This window comes from Salvia miltiorrhiza, chromosome 8 (assembly GCF_028751815.1).
Source record: "Salvia miltiorrhiza cultivar Shanhuang (shh) chromosome 8, IMPLAD_Smil_shh, whole genome shotgun sequence".
Lineage (NCBI taxonomy): Eukaryota > Viridiplantae > Streptophyta > Magnoliopsida > Lamiales > Lamiaceae > Salvia > Salvia miltiorrhiza.
The window spans coordinates 39,818,355-39,843,601 of NC_080394.1; the positions used below are offsets into that span (position 1 = coordinate 39,818,355).

General features: G+C 36.5%; 2 protein-coding genes and 1 long non-coding RNA gene across 3 annotated transcripts; 1 reads left to right on the forward strand and 2 right to left on the reverse strand.

The window, feature by feature from the left end:
• The first annotated feature begins 273 nt into the window (after positions 1-273).
• Positions 274-992, forward strand: LOC130996736 (protein GL2-INTERACTING REPRESSOR 1). The gene has a single exon (XM_057922025.1). It carries the CDS (start codon positions 274-276, stop codon positions 616-618), a length of 345 nt encoding a protein of 114 aa, XP_057778008.1. The 3' UTR covers positions 619-992.
• Positions 993-2,272: 1,280 nt separating this feature from the next.
• LOC130998467 (vegetative cell wall protein gp1-like) lies at positions 2,273-3,040 on the reverse strand. The gene has a single exon (XM_057923886.1). It carries the CDS (start codon positions 3,038-3,040, stop codon positions 2,273-2,275), a length of 768 nt encoding a protein of 255 aa, XP_057779869.1.
• Positions 3,041-22,622: 19,582 nt separating this feature from the next.
• On the reverse strand, positions 22,623-23,368 carry LOC130996737 (uncharacterized). The gene is made up of 2 exons (XR_009092774.1): positions 23,199-23,368; positions 22,623-22,859 (listed from the first exon to the last, which is right to left on the reverse strand). It is a non-coding gene; the product is annotated as an uncharacterized LOC130996737 (long non-coding RNA).
• Positions 23,369-25,247: the final 1,879 nt, after the last annotated feature.

The following is a 25,247-nucleotide window of genomic DNA, read 5'->3' on the forward strand; positions in this document are numbered from 1 at the left end:
CCACTCCAACAACCCCATGTTAGTGGTGTTCCTGCTGCTCTAAGTGGTGGCCTCAACCACCGTATAGCCGCCACTCTCCGCCACCCTCCCCCTTCCTCTTCCAGCCCTATAAAACTACAAGATCCCTTCCATATATACTACCTCAATCCTCAGGTATATAATATATTCACATCGTATCTTCCATTCTGATTAACCATTTTAACGTTAAATTTCTTATCTGCTCTGTTTCTTATGCAAATTTAAACAGGTGATCATATAAGCCAAAGAAAAATTATGAGTCAAAGGAATGGACCGAAGCTTGAGCTGAAGCTGAACCTGTCGCCACCAAGGATGAACCACCGGGTGGTGGAGTCCCCGACCCGATCACTGACCGTGTCGCCAACGTCCCCGCCGAGCTCATGTGTCTCCTCCGAGCAGGATGAGACGCTGCGGTACTCCACCAGCCCGGAGGCCACGTCGATGATGTTGGTGGGGTGCCCCAGGTGCCTCATGTACGTGATGCTATCGGAGGAGGACCCCAGATGCCCCAAGTGCAAGAGCACTGTATTGCTCGATGTCATCCACGACAGAAACGCCGCCAGCACCACCGCCGCCGCCAGGAAGACAAAGAAGATTTGAGGCAGACGGCATTCACAGGAATCTTGAGAAACCTGCTATTAGTACTAGCTACCAACCCCCCCAAAAAAATGGAAAAAAGAACATATATGTCCCAAGAAAACCAAAATTGATAACCAAATAGGCAGCGATTTCTAGATTCATCTCGCAAAGTAGCACTGTTCCTGCTCCATTTCTAGGCCGGTAGGTGGAGGAAGTTTTAAAGGAGTGGAGCCTCAATAGTGCTATTTCCCTTGTTTATTTAAGTTCGTAGGAAGAGTAGATCGAGTATAGCAGCAGCGGTGTTGGTGGGTGGGATTTGTTCCATCTTCAGCAGAAACCTATGTTCATGTTCCTAAATTTTCTTATCAGAATGTTAGGTAATTTTTCAGCATGCATTCCCACTGCCATTTCTGAGCTGCACTGAAGCTCAACCAATCAGAGCAAGCCACAACAGCAACTCACCTAACACAGGATCAGTGAATTCTTCCTTTTCTTTTTCCTTTTCTTCATTATTTAGGGGGCTGGGGTGTGGAAAAGAGTTTAAGGAAAATAACAAAATTCCATACTTTATACTTATTTCTTTATACTAATGCTAGAAAAAAATTTGTAAAGGTTGATTTTAATATATTAACTAGAAATATAAGATACGCTGGTTGGACAAAGAGGTAGCATTCGTACCTGGGTGCATAGGTTTTGCTTCACGGACCCACAAAGTACAAATTTACAGTTTTCACTTCACTTCACATCACATTAAGGGCCTGTTTGATATTGGGTTATACCCTGTATAAGTTAATTTATTCTTGATTTATACTGTGTTTGGTATTCTGTTAGAGTTATCCGGCTGGCCCAGGTTTAAACAAGGGCCCGGTCTTAATTTGTGAGATTAACCCCGTCTAATAATACCTCCTTCGACATCCGATAACTTTTACCCTGTGGATCTGGATTAACATTTTCATACCCTTGTCACGATTTTCGATAATTTTTGTTGCCCTACCTTCTCCCCGCCTCCATCTTTTCCCTACCTTCTCCCCGCCTACATTTGTGTCTGCAAGTTTTGGGAGCGAAAATTCGAAACGCAATTGACGGATACCCATTGGAAATCTGGACGCAGCGGCTGTAACAGCGACGTCGGAGAACCAGCGTCGTCTCCCGATCAGGTCAGTGTGATAGAATATCTCTCCTTCCCTTTTGACATATATTGTTCTCTGAAATTCCATCAATTATCGAATAAAAACCTTTCGCCCAAATTCTCCACTGATTCACTGCACCATAGAATTTCGAAGCTATTCATTGACGAAAAGCTCGATTTGTTGATCTGTGCTCCGATTAGAATCTCCATTTCTTGAAAGAGAGGGCGGCGGTCGTGAAATTAAATTTAATTTTTAATTTCTCTGCCATGGCCGACGGCTCCGTGAGTCTCGAGAAATGGAGGGATTATTTCCGGAGCGCGAGCTCCGACATTTTCATCATAATCGAGCATGCGATACTGGTTGCTGCATCCGATTGCCCCTACGACTTCAGATTGAAAAATATCCTGCACTAGGGTTCAGAAAATTATCTTCACCCAATTCTCGAATTTGTGTATTTTTAAGATCACAACTCATCTATTGTAGTGAAAAAACTCATCTTCGAAGATTATATTTATGAAAACACCTTGCATTCTTGTTTTCGTAAGTCAAGCTGTGTGATTTGGTTTATTCAGAAGCACCAATTTTACCTCTTCCTTCACCTCTGCTTCTTGTTGAGATGCTGTAGGCTTTGGATCATTCTCTTTAGAAGCTAAAATGGGGGCTTCATACGAAGTGGAGATCTTTTCAGTAGGCTGTGTTGAATCTTTTGATGGGGAAGCAGGCTGTTTCCCCTTAAGAGGGCTAGACGACGACACCTGCTGCTTAGGAGAACGAGAATTGACACGAGATGGAGAATGAGATTTTGATGCTCGTTTGGGCGTGGAAGGGGTCAGCGAGATCACTCGAGACGGGGACTGAAGCGAGGATCGTGGTTGGGGTGAAGAGGGAGGCTGAGGAGGTGATCTAGATTGAGCTGATAAACGAGAGGGCGAAGTAGGCTTTGATGAGGATGGGGACCGCGTAGTTGAACGCGATGGTGATGAGGTTTTAGGCTCGTCTTTGGTTTGCAATTCGCCTGCGGGCGATTTGCTTGGCTCGGGGGATGCCTTTCGAGGTTCTGCTCTAGGTGGAGTGGCGGGGGAGGGGGCGGGAGGGCTGCTGCTTTTGGTGGTCGACTGCCTGACCGGAGTCTTGGTTTCTGCTTGAGGTGGTGGTGGTGATGAGGTGGAGCTGGTCTGGCTACTAGATTGGGATTGAGGTTTGGGTTTACTAGTGGTTGCTGGTGGTGGTGCAGCAGCAGTTTGGGTGGTGGGTGTGCGGCGTGAAGCCGACGGAGGCCAAAATCGAGAGAATAATGACCTTCTATCTGCCATGAAGGGAGAGAACTGGATTTTTTTTGTGTATGTATGTTGAGAGAAAGTTTGATAAGTTATAACTTTTTCTGATGCAAAATTTGTAGTTTTTATTAATTTTTACGTTGTTGGTACTAAATTCTACGTTGTTTCATTTAATTTTTTTTTTGGTTTAGTTCGAACTTTTTGTGCCATTTATTTATAGTTCTTTGTTGCTTTGTTAGTTTTTATTACTAATTAATATAAGATTTTTTATAGCTATTAAATCTAAACTGATTTTTTTTATTACTATTCCTTAGATTTTCGCAATAATTGATTAGTTTGACACATGAAATGATAGCAGAATACCTTCATTCTCCATTCAAGTTGATTATTATTCGTTTTTTTTTTTAAACTTAAATTCGAAGACCTTCATTCTCCATTCATGAAAGTTGCATTCATCGTAGAAAAATGAATTATATAATGGTGCTGTCCCTGCTCGCTTGTTCTCGGCTGCGACTTTTCCTATTCTAGGTTGGGTGGTGGAAGGGCCGAAAATGAAGCATTTGGCTTGATAATGGGCGGTAGGGCTATTGTGTGGAAGGATACGCATGAGATTTTCAAAAATAGATGAGGACATTTTTGGTATATTATTTGTTTATCCAACCTATTCTAATGGATACCAAACACATTTCAGGATTAATTAGATATGATATCAAACACCCATTCAATATTAGTAATCCATCATTATCCACACTAATTATCCTGAATAATTTTTATCCTGAATAAACCTAAACCCAATATCAAACGAGCCCTAACGGTCAAATTTATTATGGCCTCCAGATTCATAGGCGCATGTTTAACTAAAAAAGCGCCCAAGGGGTAAAAATAAAATCTAAAAAGAGTATATACTTTCATACGGTAGTCGAATCGTGAAACAACTACTATATCTATATTCCAATATTTTGAAAAAATTATTATCAAGTTTTAAGTTTATGCAGAATCATGCGCATTCAATAGCAAAAAGAAGAAAAACTTAGCTAACTTTATGAGTGATATTAAGAAATGCCTCACCAAGTAGTTCAACGTCGATATTACAATTAAGCAAAACAATTGATGCAACCCACACGGCTGTGCATGTGAGGCTATTATGAGGTCAAATACGTTTAGTTATGAAAAGGGGGAAAGGGCAACTATGTAATTTCACAATGAGGTGATGGGTTGTAATGAGGTTGGGGTAGTTCGAGCATTGAAAAAAAAGGAACTATATTAGATTGAGAGATCATTAAAACCAAATAAATGCAAGAGTAATTGAGACGGTTGAGAATAATGAGCCTATTACGTCATGTGATAAATACAAATTGAATTCACTAGCTCAGGCCCCTTTTCTTATTCTTTATCTCCATTTTCATCTTCATCTTCTAGCTTATTATATATGTTTTTTGCAATCTGCCTTAATTTCCGTCGTCACTAAATGACATCTCCTCATGTTCTCCCTATTCAATTCTATTTACTTCCTTTCCCTCTTTCACGACACCTCTAATCCTGCCTCAACTCTCGTTATACCCCATGCTCCAGCTGCAAAACACTATTCTAATGTGAAAGATACACATTTCTTAAAATGTGGCATAGAATATGTAACCCGTGGAACACTGGAATGCACAGTGAGTAATTAGTTGTGGTTGGATGAAAAAATAGTGATACCTAAAATGCATATGCTATTTATATAAAATATATCTTATAAACCTAATGCTCAACAAAGTGACAAGGGTCTTACAGACGCGAGTGCACTTTGCTTACAGATATCTAATCCAACAACGAAAACTAGCTAGGAGGGGCCCAAGTGAGGTTGACATGTATTTCCTTACTGTTTAGGTGAAAAAGAAGGAAAACAAAGCTACATTGGTTGGTTACCTGGCAAGAAAGCACACAACAAACTGGAATGTCCGTTGGTCTTGAGCAACATATTATTGGGGCGTCAAGTTTGAGCATGCAACAAAGTTGGATAACTTTCTTCCCACCTTCTGAAACGAAACATTGAAATAGGCGCTTTAGAGAAAGAAAAAAAATTGGCATTTCTAATTCATCTCAATTGACATAGGCAATTAGGGGGGCTACAAGGAAAATTGCAACCCAAGTTGCTACATGGACTTCAATTTTGAGGTATACAACAATAAGAATCACTCTTCAATTCCTACTTTATATCAAAAAACCTCAGTCATTGTTAGTCTCACAGATAGCACCAACTAACATATAAGCACATCATTTGTGTAGAATCCTCATTTCTGCTTACCATGATATGCATCTATAATTTCCAAATGTAAATTATTTAGAGTGTTTCTTCAGTCATAATCACCTTAAAATTCTTGTTTTTTTAGTTCGATGCAAGCTGATGAAATTGAGTTATTTGCTATTAGCATCAACTTGATTAGAGAAGTCAATACATATTATAACCTGTGCCAACTCTACTATGTCGATTTAAGTCTAGAAAACTATTCATATGATGAACTTGGACAGTTGTAGTTTTAGAACTAGCATCATCTAAACATTGTGACCCTCCCCTTTGGAACAGCCTCACGTGAACTTCCCAAATTAACAGTCCAAACTACAGGTAAAAGCATCAAAGAATGAAAAGTTAATCTCAGAACCGAAGAGGCAAAATTGTAATATACAGCATTAGTAACAATGATGATAAGTTGATAACATAATTTAATTTCTCTTCAACATACAGCCAAACTGCAACTACACAGCCGACCTCACCCATTTCCCCTTAAAATGCATAAAAACAAAGGTGAAGTGGTAAACTAGGCCAACTATTAGTTAGACTATCATAACACATGACGCTGCACATTTAATTTGCCAACAACATAACAAACTTAAATAATGCACGACGAAGTACTATTATCTCAGCAGATCCACTTACCAATAAGAAAATAGTTTATTACCAGGCAATATGATTCTGAACAATAATAGCAAATAAAGATTTCCTATTCAAGTGCAAAGGTTCATTGAAACATTCCTTCATAAAACAACAGTCATAAGCCATTCACATTTAAAAGCAAAAGAAGCAATAGAAACCTGTCACTCGTTGATAAATTAAAATCTTTATGTATCAGAAAACCTGCCTTCCTCCAATATACGTATTTTTTCACATCAAGAACTCACTTCCCACTAAAATTGACAAGTCATCTAAAAATCTTAGATATTCCTCTGTAATGAATGACAGAGGTATGCTGAGAACTAGCAGGAATCAGGACCGAACCATGCAGAACGATAACATCTGCATTTCTGATGTAATTAGTAGACAATTTAGCACGTACAAAAGCATCAATTTAGTTAAATAGAGGCAAAAGGCACTCCATGTATTCCACCACCATGAGCCAAAAAGTCTCTCCTAGTAAAGCTACCACTTTGTCATATCAACACCAATCAATCCAGATTACTGCAGCCACCATTAGAGGATAGAAACACATATTCTTTTAAAGTAGATGACCTAGAAAAAGATGAGGAGTTTCCCTTCGCTGCCATTGGTTGGACTAGTAATAAGATGGGGGATGGAGGTGTCAAAAGAATCCAATGCTAATTAGTAACTGTTGGCTTGACAAAGTGTAATAAGAGTAAGATGAAGAAGATGACAGTGTGCAAGCACTTTTTGCATGACTTTGATCCTAACTTTCAGTGTCCCTCCTGATCCTTTTCACACCACTGAAATATCCACACCTACCTCCAGGGCAACATGTGGGAGCATCCACTCTCAGCGAACTCCAATCATTACAAGAAGTGAATAGATCCATATTACTTTTCTGATGTTGAAAGGAAAACTACCAGCACCTGGATGCTGCCTCCCAGGACCTACCTACTAGGTTAACAATTTTCGCTAGATACACAACCTTCTCTTCACATTGATCATATTCCAAAATAACTCTTTCTGGAACCCCTATCCCAGGATGGTCCTTTGAGGTGATCCATTACCCCCACAAAGCCATTTAAATCATCAAGAAAGTAGCCAGTTAAATCATCAAGCACATGTTAAAAGTGTTCCATTTGTAGCTTCTCGGCCGGCTTGCTTGGTCCATTTTATCTTGGCCACTGTTAGAGCTCATTCAAAACCCACTTGAATATTTGCTTGAGAGCAAGATTTTCCCTGTGGCAGGTTCACACGTTTTACCAACTCTAACAAATTTGAGAATGGCTAGAGGCTATCTGTTGGACAATTACAGAGTAACTGGCTCACCACATATCCTTTGTACATGGAGTGTTTTAAGTGCTTTCCTAGCACTTGCATGGATATCCGTAAGCAAATGATCCATATTTGTCCTCTACCTGTATATCGGACCTGCCAAATATCTTAAGGTTATATTTCAGGTCATCTCTGTGAGCCTGAGACGAAAGGTTTACCATATGCAAAAACATTTTGATGAATAATGAAATCTATAAGTCACATTTTGAAGGTTAAATCACATGCATGGATATGTTTTACCATACAGATACACATAGAGTCGAGAACGCATATTAGCACATAGGCAAGATCATAGTTAAGGATTAAGGATGACTCCAAGCATTCAACTCTATCTTGCAAACATTTGTTCATAATACATTAACATCTACTCTGGAATATTAACTATTTCACATTGAAGCCAGTAAAGTAACCTGTATCAGAAAAGAAAATGTAGCTGTTATCCATTTAAGAGATATACAAACAAACAAAACTAACAACCAGGAAAAACAAAAATTCCATTTAAGACACATGAATCTATACATGCTTCATCAAATTATCCATAAAAGCTGCACAATTCAACATCACAGCTCCAAAAGACCATCTTATGAAGATTATACTGCCGTTATTGTGCCATCAAGATACTACAGTTTACCTATGCTACTAGCCTATTGCATTTGCGATGTTTTGACAATCTTTCTTCTGCATTGTGACAGCACGAATCAATTAAAAGATTCCTATCAGTTATCTGATCTTAAATATACAGACGACCAAAACTCTTCACGACTGAGAACTCACCTAAATACCATTATATTTAATATAACAACAGTATCTGCTCATTTGACCGCAAAATCTGCCAATGAGATCCTCTTTACATCTTTTAAGTGCTCGTTTGGTTCAAGTAGAGGAATGGAAAGGGAATGGAATCAAATAAAGTAACGGAATGGTAACAATAACCATTACTTTTATTGAGTGTTTGGTTAAACAATGGAAATGAATCATTAGTAAGGGTAATGGTTAACTCATTACCCAAACCAAAGAACAAGTAATGGATTTAATTGAATCTATTTCCAACCTCTAAAAACACTCAACCAAACATGGGCTATAATCCAGCATTATCCATATGTCCGTCAGCTTGCACGCCAACATAATTCCGAATATGACGTCTTAGAATCTACGAAACATAAAATGCAGCATATCCATCACCAAATTTAAAGCAGGCGTTAAAATCACGAAATTATCAACAAATTTCAGCAACGTTCAATAAACACACCGCTCTTCAACTAGAAATCTGTAGAAAAATAAAAGGAGCTAAATGAAATTAGGTAAATATCCATTATCATAACTTTCCAAAATTTAAATTTTGAGAGATCAAAGAAAAAACTACTATCGTAAACATTCGGATGGAATCATCAAGCGCAGTTCAATCGGAAAAGGAAAAATTAAAATAATGAAACGAGGGGGCGATCGCTGGAAAATGTTAATGACCGACAATAACAGCGTCTAATTAGTAAATATTTCCCGCGCATTACATATACTGCGGAACGTGAACGCCAACGCCGGCGTTACGGCGTACGGCATCACCCGGAAAAGCATACATTTTTAGTGGTCGTTGGATTGGGATAGAGGATGGAAAGGGAATGGAATCTAATAAAGGAGTGGAATGGTAACAATAATTATTACTTTTATTGAGTATTTGGAGGGATTCTCTTTCTTTTGTTTCCCCTCTATTTTTGAGGTGTAACAAATTGGGTGACTGGGTTACCCTCAAGTAAGGATAATGGTTAAGTCATTACCCCAACCAAACAACAAGTAATGGATTCAATTAATTGAATCCCTTTCCAACCTCTAAAAACACCCAATCAAACGTGGGCTTAGTGGTCGTTGGGTTCGGATAGAGGATTGGAAAGGGAATGGAATCAAAATGGTCACAATAAACATTATTTTTATTAAGTGTTTGGTTTAACAATGGAAATGAATCATTAGTAAGGGGATTTCATTTCTTTTGATTCCCCTCTATTTTGAGGGGTAACAAATTAAGTGATTGGATTACCCTCAAGTAAGGATAATGATTACCTTATTATTCAAATCAAACAAAAGTAATGGATTCAATTAATTGAATCCATTTCCAACCTCTAAAAACACTGAACCAAACATGGGCTTAGTGATCGTTTGGTTAAAATAGAATAATGAAAAAGAAATAGAATTAAATAAATGAATGGAATGATAACAATAGTCATAACTCTTATTGAGTGTTTGGTTAAACAATGAAAAAAATCATTAGTAAGAGATTCTCTTTCTTTTATTTTCCCTCTATTTTGAGGAGTAATAAATAGGGTGATTGGGTTACTCTCAAGTTGTTTTCCCTTTATTTTGAATGGTTATAAATTGGGTGCTTGGGTTACCCTCAATAAGAGTAATAGTTTTTTTTTTTTTTGAAAGGTAAATATGATAAATAGAAGTGAGTACAAATGGTACTCAACCCACAAGGTACAAAGGAACAAATTACATCACGAGTCAAGAAGACATCTTGGAAGGAAAACACCGGATTGGATTAGCAAACCAATCGTGAACCGAATAACCAAATTTACTAGACAACCTCACCTTAATCCATCTCCAAGAGCAAGAGATAATGATATCCAACGTTTCAGCAGGATCAACATATCTATCTTTAAATATTCTCTCATTTCGAGCTTTCCAAATTCTCCAGCAAGCATATTGCCAAATCAACATTGTTTTTTCCACCTTGTTCTTGCCCACATTGACAAACTCACAGAAATGTTCCAAAATCGAAGAGGAAGAGAGGCACGGAATTTTCAGCCAGCTGTAAATTTTATTCCACACGAGGATAGAGGAAGAACATACCAGCAACAAATGATCGGTCGATTCTTCAAGTGTGGAGCAACTTGGACAGCTTTTATTATTAACATCAAGGTTAATTCTTCTCTTCATCAGGTTTTGTCTGGTAGGAATACGATCTTCACTTCAATAAAATTTATATAATTATACGAATAAATTAATTTCTAAAATAACAAAATATAATTTTAAAATTAATATAACTAATTTTGCTCCTGTGCAATGCACGAGAGTCAAGAAGACATCTTGGAAGGAAAACACCGGATTGGATTAGCAAACCAATCGTGAACCGAATAACCAAATTTACTAGACAACCTCACCTTAATCCATCTCCAAGAGCAAGAGATAATTATATCCAACGTTTCAGCAGGATCAACACATCTATCTTTAAAGATTCTCTCATTTCGAGCTTTCCAAATTCTCCAGCAAGCATATTGCCAAATCAACATTGTTTTTTCCACCTTGTTCTTGCCCACATTGACAAACTCACAGAAATGTTCCAAAATCGAAGAGGAAGAGAGGCACGGAATTTTCAGCCAGCTGTAAATTTTATTCCACACGAGGATAGAGGAAGAACATACCAGCAACAAATGATCGGTCGATTCTTCAAGTGTGGAGCAACTTGGACAGCTTTTATTATTAACATCAAGGTTAATTCTTCTCTTCATCAGGTTTTGTCTGGTAGGAATACGATCTTCACTTCAATAAAATTTATATAATTATACGAATAAATTAATTTCTAAAATAACAAAATATAATTTTAAAATTAATATAACTAATTTTGCTCATGTGCAATGCACGAGAGACAATATTTTTTTAACTATAAGTATTATTATAAAGTATTTTGTATATAATTCACTTATTTATTAATATTATATGAATCTTAAAAAAATTATGTTCTACAATATATGGTAGGAAAAACTATTGTTTGTTCTTTCAAATAAACATTATCGTGGATGTTGTTAGAGTAGGACGAGTAAATATTTGAAATGATATCTCTTAATAAGCAATATATACTCAAGGAGATCAATAGATGCATAACCATCATTATCACCATCATTTGTTACATCTTTAATATCTATATTTATATATTACTGAATATGTGTGATCATTTTATACAAAAATATGTCATTGCATATTTCATTCAAAAAAATTATATATATGTTGGGAAATTAATTAAATATCGTGTCCTAATTTTGATGATAACAAAACCCTTAGATTTTCTTTTTCTAGACTAGAACTTTTTTGAACTCAAGTGTTAGAGTTTAGTTTACTAGCTAGATTGAAGATCGCTGAACTGAAGATCGAAGAACTGAAGACGCTTGACTGAAGATTGGAACTGAAAAGGCTGAAGACAAAATACTAAAGTATTTTGAAGGACGAATTTTCACTAAAGATTCAGTTATGACTGAATACCTGTGCTGGCCACGTGGAAATAGCGGACTGATACTCAAATCAAATATCATTAAACATTCTTCCTCGGACTGAAGTCCTAAGTTTAAATCAAGCCACGTATTCACGACAAGTACAACTACATTAAATGCAAATGATATGAAGATCGTCCTCACCTTGAAGATTGAAGCCTCAACCAAAGATTCAAACTTGTCTCACATGGGCAGAATTCTTGAAGACTATCTCACCAACGGATCTATTCAAGACTTCGCTTATAAATAGAGCTCGAGGATCACTTTCAATCTTCATCGATTCAAACACTTAAGCTGAAACTCTGCCAAATTTGTGACTCAGCCTACTCACTGCTTTCCAAAGTTTGAATCGAAGAAGAGAATATCCAAAGCCCAAATCAGTTCATTGATTACCTAAATTCTCTTATCATCTTAGGCAATTTCATTGTAAACCCTTAGCCTAAGTTTCGATTACTGAAAGTCTGTTCTCAATAATCTAGTTGGTATCCAAACCCTTTTCAAAAGAGCGAAAAGAGAGTTTGAGAGAGAGAGAGAGAGAGTTCTAGACTGTTGTCTGAACTTAAGAGTTCTTGGCCCCCGCAAGCAAGACGTGCGTTGTCTCTGCAACTGCGAGCTGAGAAGGAGACGAGAAGTCCAATCCAGTGTATTGGCACTGAAACCTAGTTATTTTAGTTCAAGGTTTGTTGTGCACCCGTCAACACAAACCCAATGTGTTTGTCAGTTTGATCAGCTGGTCGTGGACATAGGAAGATCATTGACTTGGGGGGCAGGAAGCCGTTTTGAGAAATGTGTAGGTAAGAAGTCTATGAAGGTTCTGATAGACTTCTAGAGAGGTGTTGAAATCACCAAAGAGATGTAGCAAATGATTTGTGGCATCTCGTTTGGCTTCAAATTGCATGGCTGCAACAGCTTGAATTTTCTCTGATGAACCAGAACGATTAAGTTCTGAGGGAGACTGTAGAATAGCTTTTCCTTTGGATTTGTGAGAGAGTGGAATTTTGGAGACAGCTTTGGATTTGGATTTGGATGTTGTTTTTGGGAGAGAGGAACGAGGACGGCGAGGTACATTTGTGGCAGGAATGGAGGGAGAGGGAATGGAGTGTTCAACAGTGGGAGATTCAAGGGGTTCCAACTCATTAGTTTCAGGAGAAGAAACAACAATTACCTTCGATTTCTTGGAAGGCTTAGGTCCACCTTTAGCCACTTTAAATAGCCGAAAACCATCAGTGAATTTCAGCATTTCCAGCCAGTAAATGAGAGGAAAATACTTCGTCCCCTGGATGATGATTTGAGAGACTCTGTTTCCCTGTCAGAGCAAGTTGGCAGGCTTGGAATTGCGAAGCTCGCTGAAAAGAAGATCGAGGTAAGGCTGTTCCCAGTTGAAAGGTCCTTCCGTCAAAAGAGCGGCCATAATGTTTATCTGGGCTTGAGACGCTTTATCTGGGGTTCCCGTCGCGCCAATCCAACATTTTTGAATGATCTTGCCTAGTAGTGAGTATCTAGGCTGTAGAAGAGATAAAACAAGGGTCCCTTCAGTGGACTCGTTTGGCTTTCTCATTACCATTTTGAGAGTGGCATTGGCTTCCTCATCTGAGAGGGATGAGAGTAACAGACCATTGTTCGAGAGATTGAACAGCTCTTTGACAATGTTTGAAATATTAAGAGTTTTCTCATGTTCATCTGAGAGATCTGATGAGGTGTAGACTGTGATTGTGGATATGAGCTCGCCTGATTCGTTGAATCGCAAATTCTGATAGAATTGTTTGACTGCAGTAGTGAGAAGATAATCTGCTTCTCTGGTTACAAAGGTCATCCATCGATGTTGAGTCAGAATCTCTTCCGCTTCTGCGTGTTCCGGCTTGGTCTGAAATGATGGAGTGTCAACTGACTGTTCATATCTGATATCTTTGGTGGTGCAGTCGATTTTCTTAGTGACGGACTTCTTTTCATCAGATTTAGCCATTTTTGTGTATCTGTAGAAGACAAATTTTGCACAGGACAATCTCACAGTAGGATTCTGTGGATTAGTGGTTAGATTGCATGCAAGAGAGAGAGAGTGCAAAAGTGTTGATGAGATGAGATAGAGACGTGGTGACTGAGTGTGATCGTGGAAGATGAACAGTTACTTAGGGCAATTGAAAAGACATCGGCAGTTTGAGATCCGCGCGCCAAGTAAAATTTAATGATTTTTGAAATCCGTAATAAATGCCCGTCAGAGAAATTTCTTAAAATAAGAGATTTTAAATGATGAAGAATATTTGGCGTAATCTCTAATAATGAAAAAGGGCAGAAAATGAAATCAAATCATGCGTAGGTCAGAATAAGATATATTCAAAAGGTAATTTGAATAAGTCTTGTTCAGCAAGAAAACATAGTCATAAATATCATCTAAGTTTCTATCAGTTACAGTTAAGACCACTTTAGAAAAAAAAATGAAAAGGTTTTGTTCTGTAGGTAAGTTTCAGTCAAGTTCCCAACAATCAGTCAGGAAAAAATGAGTGGCTCAATGAAACAGTAATTGTAGAAATATTCCTTTCATAATCTCATTCACTGATTAGAAAGATCAGTTAAGAAGGGCGACTTTAACTGGTTTAAAAGAACTAAGTTCCCCTTCAGTTTGATAACCAGTTTAATAAAGGAAAGGTTGACTGAAAAGGCTGTCAACAAGAGAAACAATTATAACCGATGATCTATCAGTTTCAAAGCATCAACAGTCAGAGTTGCAAAACTAGATCAATCAGTCAATGAGCTTCTATTCAGTTCTAAGAACATCATTTACAAAATTACGAATTTTAAAGACAATTGACATCCTGCACCTTCCTTTGACTTTAGTCGATGCGAAGTCTCTTGCTTGTTCTCTTCTCTGGATTTTCAGAAATCTCTGCAACTTTCTTCCCTTTTCCTTTCTTGTCTTCTTCCTGATTCTTGTGGTCGTGAGACTCAGGCATTGCGTCGCCTTCGGTCTGAGTTCCAAATTGATGTTGAAGATTCATAACCGCTGATTCAAGGAACGCAAATTTGACCCTAAGATCGTAAGTCTCATTTTCTTGTGATAGCAGTCTTTCCTTTAACAGTTGGATTTCCTCATCAGGAGACGGTTTTGCTGACTTTGGAATTTCATCAGCCGAATCTCCATTCCTTATGTTTTCATATGTAGGAAAAGCTTGGGAGGTCGGCTTCTCATAGGGAATTTCATCATCACTATTGAGATCTTCCTTGAGTAGACCTTTGGAAATCAGATACTGTCTAAAATTTGGAGACCAGTCATGGATTGCATCCCAGAGATTGGTGGCTTTAAATTTTTCAAAGACACTATCCTCAAGAGCTTCCATTTCAATGTTTGTCAGAACTTCATCAATTCCATAAAATTTGGATCTCGGCATAGTTTTGACAAAGATGAAGAAGAAGTAGCAGACGAGGTCTTGAAACTCTTCAGCAAAGGTGACAGAGACACAGTGTTGAGCAAGGAGCATCAGATATTTCTTGAGAAGTGCAAGTGGTGTCACGGTGGATGATGAAGCAGCATCGATATCAGTAGGCTCGGCAAACTTGACCCTTTTGTTGAAGCTTTCGAGACAGAATTGGAAGAATCCAGTGAGAGAATGACGTAGCTCTTCTGTCGGACTTTCTTCTTTATCAGCAGTTGGAGACCTGTTTAGTAGTTGTTTTTCTTGACAAGAAGAAGGATCAGCAGAGGATGATGGTGGTTGTTGAGGAGATTCACCAGCTGGAATCGGTAAATCCTCTGATGTCTTCTTTGCAGCTTCCTCAATATATTCCTTGGATTGTGACAGAGGAGAATCAAGATCAATCTTGACTGGAGTTGTAAGACTGTCGAGGTTTCTTTTGACTGAGCCTCGAGTTATGTAGTGAACCTCTGTAGTTGAAACAGGGGTTTCACTGATCACTTTGGAAAGCACTCAGACTGAGCTCTTTTGTCCTTCAAAACGATGAATTGTTGAAGGAACCTTGGTGGCATTCTTCCAGAAACATTGAATGGACCTGGTGCTGTGAAGGATGATGGAAGAAACTCTAGTTCCTTGACGCAAATGTTTGGAGGAGTGAGTTTCCCCCTTTTCTTCTACTAGAATTTGAAGATAGGCCTTTTTCCAGTTAAATGGGCCTTCCTGCAGAAGTGCGATCAGCACCAGTTTGTGAGGTCTGGACAAGTGATCTGGTGATCCAAGAATACCAAACCAGCATCTTTTAATCATCTTGGCGATAGGTTTGAGATGAGAGTGCATCCAAGACATGCTCAAGACGTCTTTGATGTTTGGCGTGGAAGAACCATCTTTTTTTAGGGCTACTCTCAAAAGAGTGACAACTTCTTCATCTGTGAATATGGGAATTGGTCATTTAGAAGGAAGTTGAAAGATTTGTTTGACGGCCTTCGAGACATTGATCTCGACTTCAGTTGACACCTTGAAATCTTCTGAGGTGAAGATTTTGATCCTTGCCAGATAGTCTCCAGTGGCCTCATCAAGCTTTATGGTGTCGTAGAATTTCTTGATGGTTTGATCATCGAGCAAGAGGCTTAATGTTGATTGCAAGAAACTGACCCATCCATGTTTCTTCAAGATCTCATTGATCTTGCTTTGTTTAGAGAGCTTCTGAAGAGCCTCAGGAGTGACGATGGGTTCGTAGTAGACAACTTGTTGATAGACGGATTTTGAAGATTTTGCCATGAGTAGTTTGTGAGACGAAACGTTTCTGCAAAAATCTTAAAAATTTCTCACAGAAGATGAACTGTGGATTTCACGGTGAGTCAATGAGAAAGACGACACAATTTGATTTGAAATTAAAGGGTCTCCGAGATTAAGTAAATCCTTTGCAGAAGATGAAACGATTTTGAAGGAAATATGGAAGATCGTGCACAAGACGGTTTCAATGATCTTTTGAAATCCGTACAAATAGAGACGTGACACGTGTGGATCAGTCCGCTTGTTAGTAAAAAGGACGGGATCGTGTGAACGTGCGACAACCATATTTAGACGTAAATTCTAAAAATCATAATTCAGATAAAGGAAATGAAATCATCATTACAAACCAGCCTAGTAACAGTTTTCTAAGGAGAGAATGCAAAGAAAAATAGCCATTAGTCTTACGAGCAAATTGAGAGAAACTTACACGTCAGCCAGTTTGAATTGGACGTTTAAAGCAGTGGAAGTTCCCCCTTAAAGGATGACTGATTCTTCGTTGAGCATTTTGGTTTTGACTGTTACTACACTTGCTTCTCTTGTTTCATCTTTCTTCTGATCTGCAGAGTTGCTTCATGGATCACTCCTTCAAACACTTCTAATGTCTTCTTGAAGTTCATTTCTGTTTCTTCAAGAAGAGGTAGAAGTTCTTGCTTCTGAGACTGTAGAAGTTTCAGTCTGTTGATCAGTATGTGCTCTTGAATTCTTCTTCTATCAACTTCGATTTCATCTGAGAGATAGTACATGACATTTTCTCGAATGTCTTGCACATAAAGAATCTCTCTGATGATTTGCCTATGTTCCCTAAGGAGATTTTCAAATCTCATTCTTAGGTCTTGATATTCCTGTCGAACTTGATCATATTCGCTAATTTCTCCTAGAGGTGAGTGGGTTGGACTCATGTTTTCTTCAGGGAAGATGAATCTGTCGTTGAGGTCTGAATCCAATGGCCCAATCTCAAGTCCGTTGACTCCTCGAAAGAATGTGTTGACATAGTCACTGATGGCCCGTTTAAGTAAAGTATTCTACATCTATAGCCCTTTTGTCTATATTATTTGATGTGGTCATTAATCGTGTTGTAGGGTTAAAAGAAGGGTGATTCACCTGTTAGTAACGATCGTTGATAAGTTTAAGCCAAGATGTAGAAGAAAAGAGACAAAAGTTGTTGTATTTTATATCACGTAACGTTACAATGAGAGGTGAACTTCCTATTTATAGAGATGTACAAGAGAGACAAAGAAGTCATTCAACATCTTCGTACAATTGCTAGGTTAGTTAAAGAGAAAGCTATGCATAGGTGGCCGCCGGATGTCAGTAGTTTGTCGGATTTTATCTATTGTACTGTGCTGCCGACCCTAGCTGCGCAGGAATATGTCAGCGCTGCTCACTCTGTTAGTAAAAATACCATTGAAAGTCCGCAGATGCTTCCACTGGGTGGCAAGTCCTCAGGGAATGCTAATTGAGGCGATTCTCATCTGCTCGACTCCAGCTCTGTCCCTTGACCTTTGCTGCACTCCAGATACATGCATACTTTACTCCTCATCATTATTGGCGTGGCTTTTTTGTGTATTTTGATTGTAAAAAACTATCCCCAAGTGTAATGCCTTCCGAAATTTGCCAAGTATCTATGGTTTTTAAAACCAAGAACATTTCGAATATCACCTATTTATATTACTAGTTCTATGTGGTTGCAATTAATCAATTGTTGTTGGCAATCTTATGTAAGGAGTGCAAGTGTAAACAACTACCATTATGATATGCCTGGAAAATATTCATTATAATATATATAAACCAAAATAAAATAGCACCATCAGTTCACTTGGTACAGGATGCAGTACATGTATAATATATCAAGAGTCTGTACCACATCAAAGGGGTTCTGATATAAGACCCACAACTACAATGAACCATATATATATATATATATATATATATATATATATAGGGTAGGGTTAATATAAAAACCCCTCTTAAGATGAAAACTAGGAATCAATTTAAAGCCATTGATTTAAATAAAATAGAGGGCTGAGATTAAACTACAGATGCACAATTTCGATTGCATAGATGCACAGTTTCAATTGCATAGATGCACAATTTCGATTTGCTTGAGTATTTTGCATTGTTGGTTTCAATTGCATAAATTGCATATTTTTTAACTGCACAGTAAAATATAATAGATGCACAGTTTCTTTTGTTGACTAAATCCTAACCATTAGATCTAATATTTAAAAGGTCAAGATTAGGTTCCTAGTTCTCATTTTAACAGAGGTTTTTATTAGAACCTCTTCCTATATATATATATATATATATATATATATATATATATATAGGGTGGGGTTAAAATAGAAACCCCCCTTAAGATGAAAACTAGGAACCTAATCTAAACCAATCATCTAGAAAAAATAGATTGTTGAGATTAAATTACAGATGCACAATTTAATTAATATTTTAAATGTAATTAAAATTGGAAGGGTAAAAATGTAACAGTTAGATTTAATAATTACTCTCGAGTTCCTATTCCTAATTCAGTTTTATTTTTTCACTTTTTATCTAGGGTTTCCGGCGCCTCCTATGCAACTCGAGTTCAGCGATCGAAACTTTTAGTCTACGGCGTTTCTGGCGGCGGCGAGATTCTTGCTCGTCGGTCTGTAGCATGTAGCGTCTGAGAAGAGTCTGTGCAAGGCGACGGAACGGTGCAAGTCGAAGGCACGGCGGCCGATCTGTGCAAGGCGCGGCGACTGAGCAAGGCGCGACGACCGTTCTGTCAAACGCACGACGACCGTTCTGTGCAAGGAGACGGCGTTTCCAGCGGCGGCGAGATTATTACTCGTCGGTCTGTAGCAAGCGGCGGCTCAGGCGAATCTGTTGAAGGCGGCGGCGGAGGCAAGGTGTTTCAAAACTGGTATTTGCTTGACCATTTCGAATTTCAGACGCATAGATGTTGGATATTGTTTCTTAGATGTTCGATTTATGGTAAATTTTGATAAATTGCATAGTTGGTGGTAATGGAGTAACCATCTCCCTATCAAATGCATAGATGATAGGTGTTGGTGCATAGATGGTAAGTGTTATTGCAAAGATGTCTACTTGCATATAGTCTTGCTTGATGTTTCGGGTATCATATGCACATATGATTAGCTTTGTTGCATAGATGTTGGAAGCAGAATCATAGATGTGAAATTGTGTAGATGATTATGATTTCACATGGTTTAGAGATTAAATGTTGATTTGTTTATGCATTTGATTGCAAAGAGTGTGCATTTTATCGTGGTAATGGTCACACATTTGATTATGCATTTGATTGTGGTAATGGTCACACATTCTCAGTTGCATAGATGATTGGTTCGTTGATGCATAGATATGTTGCATATACGTTGGATGTAGTTGCATAGATGTGAAATTGCACAGAATTTGAATGAAATAAATAATACTAAAATATGTGCAATAAGAAAATTAAATAGCAAAAAAAAAAAACTATGATTGCATTATTTTTTTATATATTATCGGTAGAAATGTAGGCAATTTTAAAACGTATCTGTGCAATTATATGCAATACAATCTGTGCAACATCATCATAAATCTAAGCAATTGTAAAACATATATCTACAATTATATGCATTACAATGCAACAAATTTTCAGATACAAATTCAAAATTAAATACAATGGCTCATGCAAATTCAGATTCAAATATGCAACACACTATTTTATCTATGCACCAAAAAATAAAATAAAAAACAAATGAGCATTTAAAATACGAACTATGCAATTAAAATTAATATTTCAATCACAAATATTTAAATCACAATTCTTTATTTCAAACCTATTTCAATCACAAATGTGTATGCAATAAATTCTTTCATGAATGCAACAAATCATTTAACTATGCAGTTGACATATGGTATACAACCTTTGTATCAAACATGAAAAGGTCGAAGTTTTGCTACTAAATTGAGGGTGAACATTTAAAAACTGAAATCAATTCTTTATTTCAAAACTATTTCAATCACAAATATTTAAATCCAAATTATTAAAATTAATACACATATTCAATCAAAACCCTTTATTTCAACAATGCAATTAAAATGTGTATGCAATAAATTCTTTCATGAATGCAACAAATCATTTACCTATGCAGTTGACATATGGTATACAACCTTTGGATCAAACATGAAAAGGTCGAATTTTTGCTACTAAATTGAAGGTGAACATTTAAAAACTGAAATAAAAAAATTGTAACTAGAAAAATAAAAAACAAGAAATAATCTTCTGTGCAATACATAATTTTTGCCATGCACTTAAACAATTACATAATTTGGATATGCAACTCAAAGAAAATATAAACAACAATTGAAAGAATAAAAAATAACACTGCAAAAGAACAACTTTCTCAAAATCAAATAAACATGAAATCGTTTAAAAAATCAAAAATAAATAAACGAAATTAATCAACTAAAATAAATAATAAAATAAAATTAAAAAATACCTTCAGTGTTCATCGTGTATAAATAACTGCTACTGACTTCGATAAAAATTGATATTAAGAGTATAAGATATTAAGATTATGGAAGAATAAAGAAGACTTGGAGAAAGAATGAGAGAGAATTAAGAACTATTTGCAGAACACAAAAAACCTAGACGGAACGTGTTACAAAAATAAATAATAATCTTTCATTAAAAAATAGAATTCTTTTATAATTATAAGTCTTTTATTAAAAACGAATTATATAAAAAAAATGAAAATAAAACTAATCATCTAACATTAATTTTAGTTGATTAAAAATGGACAAGTCAAACATTAATTTTAGTTGATTAAAAACGAAAAGACAAATATAACCTTTTCCTAATTAAAAACGGACAAGTCAAACTAATGCCATCATTTTAGGCGCATGATATATCAATTTAATCCTAACCACTAGATCTTCAAATTTAAAGGCTAAGATTAGGTTCCTAGTTCTCATTTTAAAAGAGGTTTTTATTAGAACCTCTTCCTATATATATATATATATATATATATATATATATATATATAGGGAAATGATCAAAAAAGAAAGCTAAATGTATGAAGATTAAGGAATGAATCCGGCCCTTCATAATTCTAAATCCTACGGCTCTGCAATTTTCGGATTTTATACCTTAATAATTCCAAAAAGGCTAGGTTTGTCATTATACTTTTAGTTGTAACCGAAAATATCTTTAATATGTATGGTAAGATATGGTTAATCCCATAATTCTTGCTCATTATTTCAAACGGCTAATTTCCTTAAAGAATCCGGTCCTTCTTTTTTCCTTTATTATCTCACGCCAATAATAATAATAATAATAATAATAATAATAATAATAATAATAATAATAATAATAATAATAATAATAATAATAATAATAATAATAAACTCTTCTATCTCATGCCATTGACGTATTATTGCTACTACTTTCATTTGCTGCATTTTTGTATATATATGTTGATGTATTATTTTTATTTTTATGTATTCCTTATATTCATATTTAAAATTCATGAAATAATATGTCTTTGCTTTAGATAAGACTTTAATTTTCTTCTGCTCTTTCGTTTATATTATGCAAATCTGTTAAATGTTCATTCAGCAGAGTCTATATTTTATTCGCAAACATTGAAAGTTTATTCACTAAAATTATACTGAATTCGTGTGTTCATCCAAACTTTTTATTTGTTCAAATAATTTTAATATGTATTCACAAAGTAATATTATCTGAATAAATAATAGAATCTTCACCTAATTTATATTTTTATTAATTCAGTAATTAATTATGAAGAATTTAAGTCTTAATCGCTTAAATAAAATTAGTAATTCATGTAGTATTTTTTTTTTCATTAGTACGTTTGTATATCAAGTGTTATTTCAAAACATGTACATATTAATTTTCGTTCTTTGTGCGATAGGTCAATAATTATATTGTATTTGAATATTGTTCAAAATGTATCTAAATAAGAATTATATTTTTACGAATAAGGATATTAATTTGTTGAATAATTTTCTTTGTTCGATAAATATAATTTTATTGTAATTTAATATTGTTCAAAATGTACCCAAATAAAAATTATATTTTTGCAAATAAGGATACTAATTTGCTTAATAACGTAAATGTTACTCATAAATTGTGAATAAGGAATATATTTTGTTGAATGAAGTAGCATAATTCATGAATATATCGTATTCGAATATTGTTCAAAACGTACCGAATAAAAAATATATTTACGCGAATAGGGAAAATAGTTTGCTGAATAATTTTTATGATACTCATAAATTGTGAATAAGGAAAATATTTTGTTAAATAAAGTAGCATTATTCATGAATGTATCATATTCGAATATTGTTCAAGACGTACTGAATAAAAATCATATTTATGCGAATAAGGAAAATAGTTTGCTGAATAATTTATATGATACTCATAATTAAATTGTGAATAAGAAAAATATTATATCGAATAATGTAATATTACTCATGAATATAACAATTCAATTAACATAAAATCAAACAAAAACTAAAATATCTGAATTGTAACATCCAAAAGATAAACATATTTTGTAGACCACGATCCTCGCCTCACAGCCATGCCTCTAGCTTCACCCTTCAAATATTCAAGCAGCAAGCTGGCCGAGACCTTCATCGGATAAGAACAATGTTGCGTACTGCAGAATCCAATAATAGGTATTCAATACTCAAATAATGATCATGTATTAACCATTCATGAAGCAAAATCTATAAACATACAAGCAAAATCTCCAACGGAAGTAATTCACTGATCCGAAAACAAAATGACAATTTCCAACACATACATTAAATATTCAGCAAATAAATCAGCACATTTTTCTATGTTTTCCGACCGACTCTAAAGAGCAAATAATAAAGATTAGTTTGTTTCCCATGAATCTAAATGTTCCGACCGACACTGGATCGAGAAAGTTGAACCATAAACAATCAGAGAAGATGAATTTTTTTTGGAAGAATTGAATAAAAATCCATAATACCTGGAGAAGAATCATCGCCGATCTATCAAGAAGTAGGATTTCTGGTTTGAGGTGTGTTCGTTCCCAGAGAGAAATCGTCGCCGATCTATCAAGAAGTAAGGTTTTTGGTTTGAGGTTTGTTCGTGCCTGGAGAGAAATCGTCGTCGATTTGATAGGATTTCTAGAATGAGGTGTAGTCATGGTTGGTGGGGATGAATAAATCCTATTTTCATGGGAGTTAATTTCGGATGGTAAGCATTATCCGAATAGATTTGTCAAATTTGTCCTTATTCAATTTAAAAACTATTTTAATTATTAATTTATGGAATTAAAATAGTAAAGCACCAATCTAACCGTCCAATTCCACTACATGGGCGGTTATGATTAATTCCTTAATCTCTATATGTAAGGGGTTTCTTTATAGATCTCAACCATATATATATATAGAACCATGTACTTCATCTAGCATTTATTAACATGTCATAAAGTCAAGCCAAAAATAACTTGTGTAGACCCCGTTCACACCAAAATATCATAACTTCAGCTTCATTTTCTTCTTCCCTGGAGAAGGCGAATAGCATACGCTGGACGAGCTTCGGCGGGCAAACTCGTGAATATCTCAAGCCTTTCAACCTTATAGGAAAGCAACTCGCACACATCAAACTTGTCTTCGAGGGATAGACAGGGTATAGCATTCAGTTGTTCAAACACCGCATTCCTCGCTTTAGCGATGTCAAACTCATAGCCAATGCGATTTGCTATGTTCTCCAATCTACGATCCGTATTGCAGCTCATCTCACCGAGTAATTCGTGTAGACAACCATTCTCTTCTCCCGCCTTTCGTTTCTTACCACGGCTCTGAGTTGCAGCTTCGACTTTTTGGTTCTTAGAGGTAACATTGTCATCGATAACTTCATTCTCTTCTATGTCCTCCAAATTGACATGATACTCAGTTTCAGAAGTGGCATGGCTCGTGTCCCCTCTGCGATACATATCATTGACCGCATCCATGAGATCCTCCGCTCCCTTACCAATCGTGCAGTCCTTCCCAAACACTTCCTTCTAGTCATCAAGGAATAGCCAGGACTTGTACCGCATGAGCTTAGCATTGGCATCACGCTACACAAGCAAATTGAGATAATTAAGTAAACATATTATAAATCAGCCTAACTACGACATCAAATAAGTACATTACCTTGACAATCTCCTCCCATTGATAATTTGTGCAGTCGATCGTGTAGTCTCCATTCACGTTAAAACCAATGCCACTCAGCCCCAACATTGCGGAGAGACTGTAGTAGTGTTTTTTCCACGCACATATCTTCGAATTTATGTGCGGGACGCCCTTCAAATCAGTCTCCGGAAAGGCCTTCTTCATCGCGTCCTCAAGCTCGCTTAGATAACCCGCCCTAAAACCGTTATCGGACTTCCATCCGTCCGCAACCAAACCCTTCAATGCACTTAGCAGCGTCGCCTCCTCCTTGTATGTCCAGCTCTGGCGGGTTTTCTTAGACCTTCTAGTTCATCCACGACATACGTTGTTGCTCCTTACTTCACAAACTGTGCAGACAACGTAAACACGATGGACACTCCAACGATATTAGATAAGGTTGATTAATTTATCGCACAAGTAAAGCCACAACACAAGACTTATCAGGCGAATCACGACAAATCCAACATCACGAAGTTATGTAAAAAAAGGAAATCTCATGCGCTAAAATCCACATGAGAACTGAGTCGTTCATATTACACAAATGCGCGAATAAACAAATGCCAAGCCACATTTCAGAGAAAAATCGAAGAATCTGAAAAGAATTGACCAAACCCTATGCTCAAATGAAACACGACTAAGAACATATATCCTCATACCTTGCTGCGTCGAGTCCATGGTTGGGTATCTTCGAATCCCACAACTGATGAAAACCCTCTTCGAGTTCCTCCGCAATTCACCTCCGGAAATCAAATGGGCACAATGCTCTGTATTGCTGAGCAATTTCGCATATATACTTGGGTGTTTTCCCTCCTAATCTCAATTACACGGGAAGAGAAAAGCTGAGGACAATGTTGTCA

Coding starts and splice junctions, on each gene's coding strand:
- LOC130996736 (XM_057922025.1), top strand. CDS start 274: ATGAGTCAAAGGAATGGACCGAAGCTTGAGCTGAAGCTGAACCTGTCG.
- LOC130998467 (XM_057923886.1), bottom strand. CDS start 3,040: ATGGCAGATAGAAGGTCATTATTCTCTCGATTTTGGCCTCCGTCGGCT.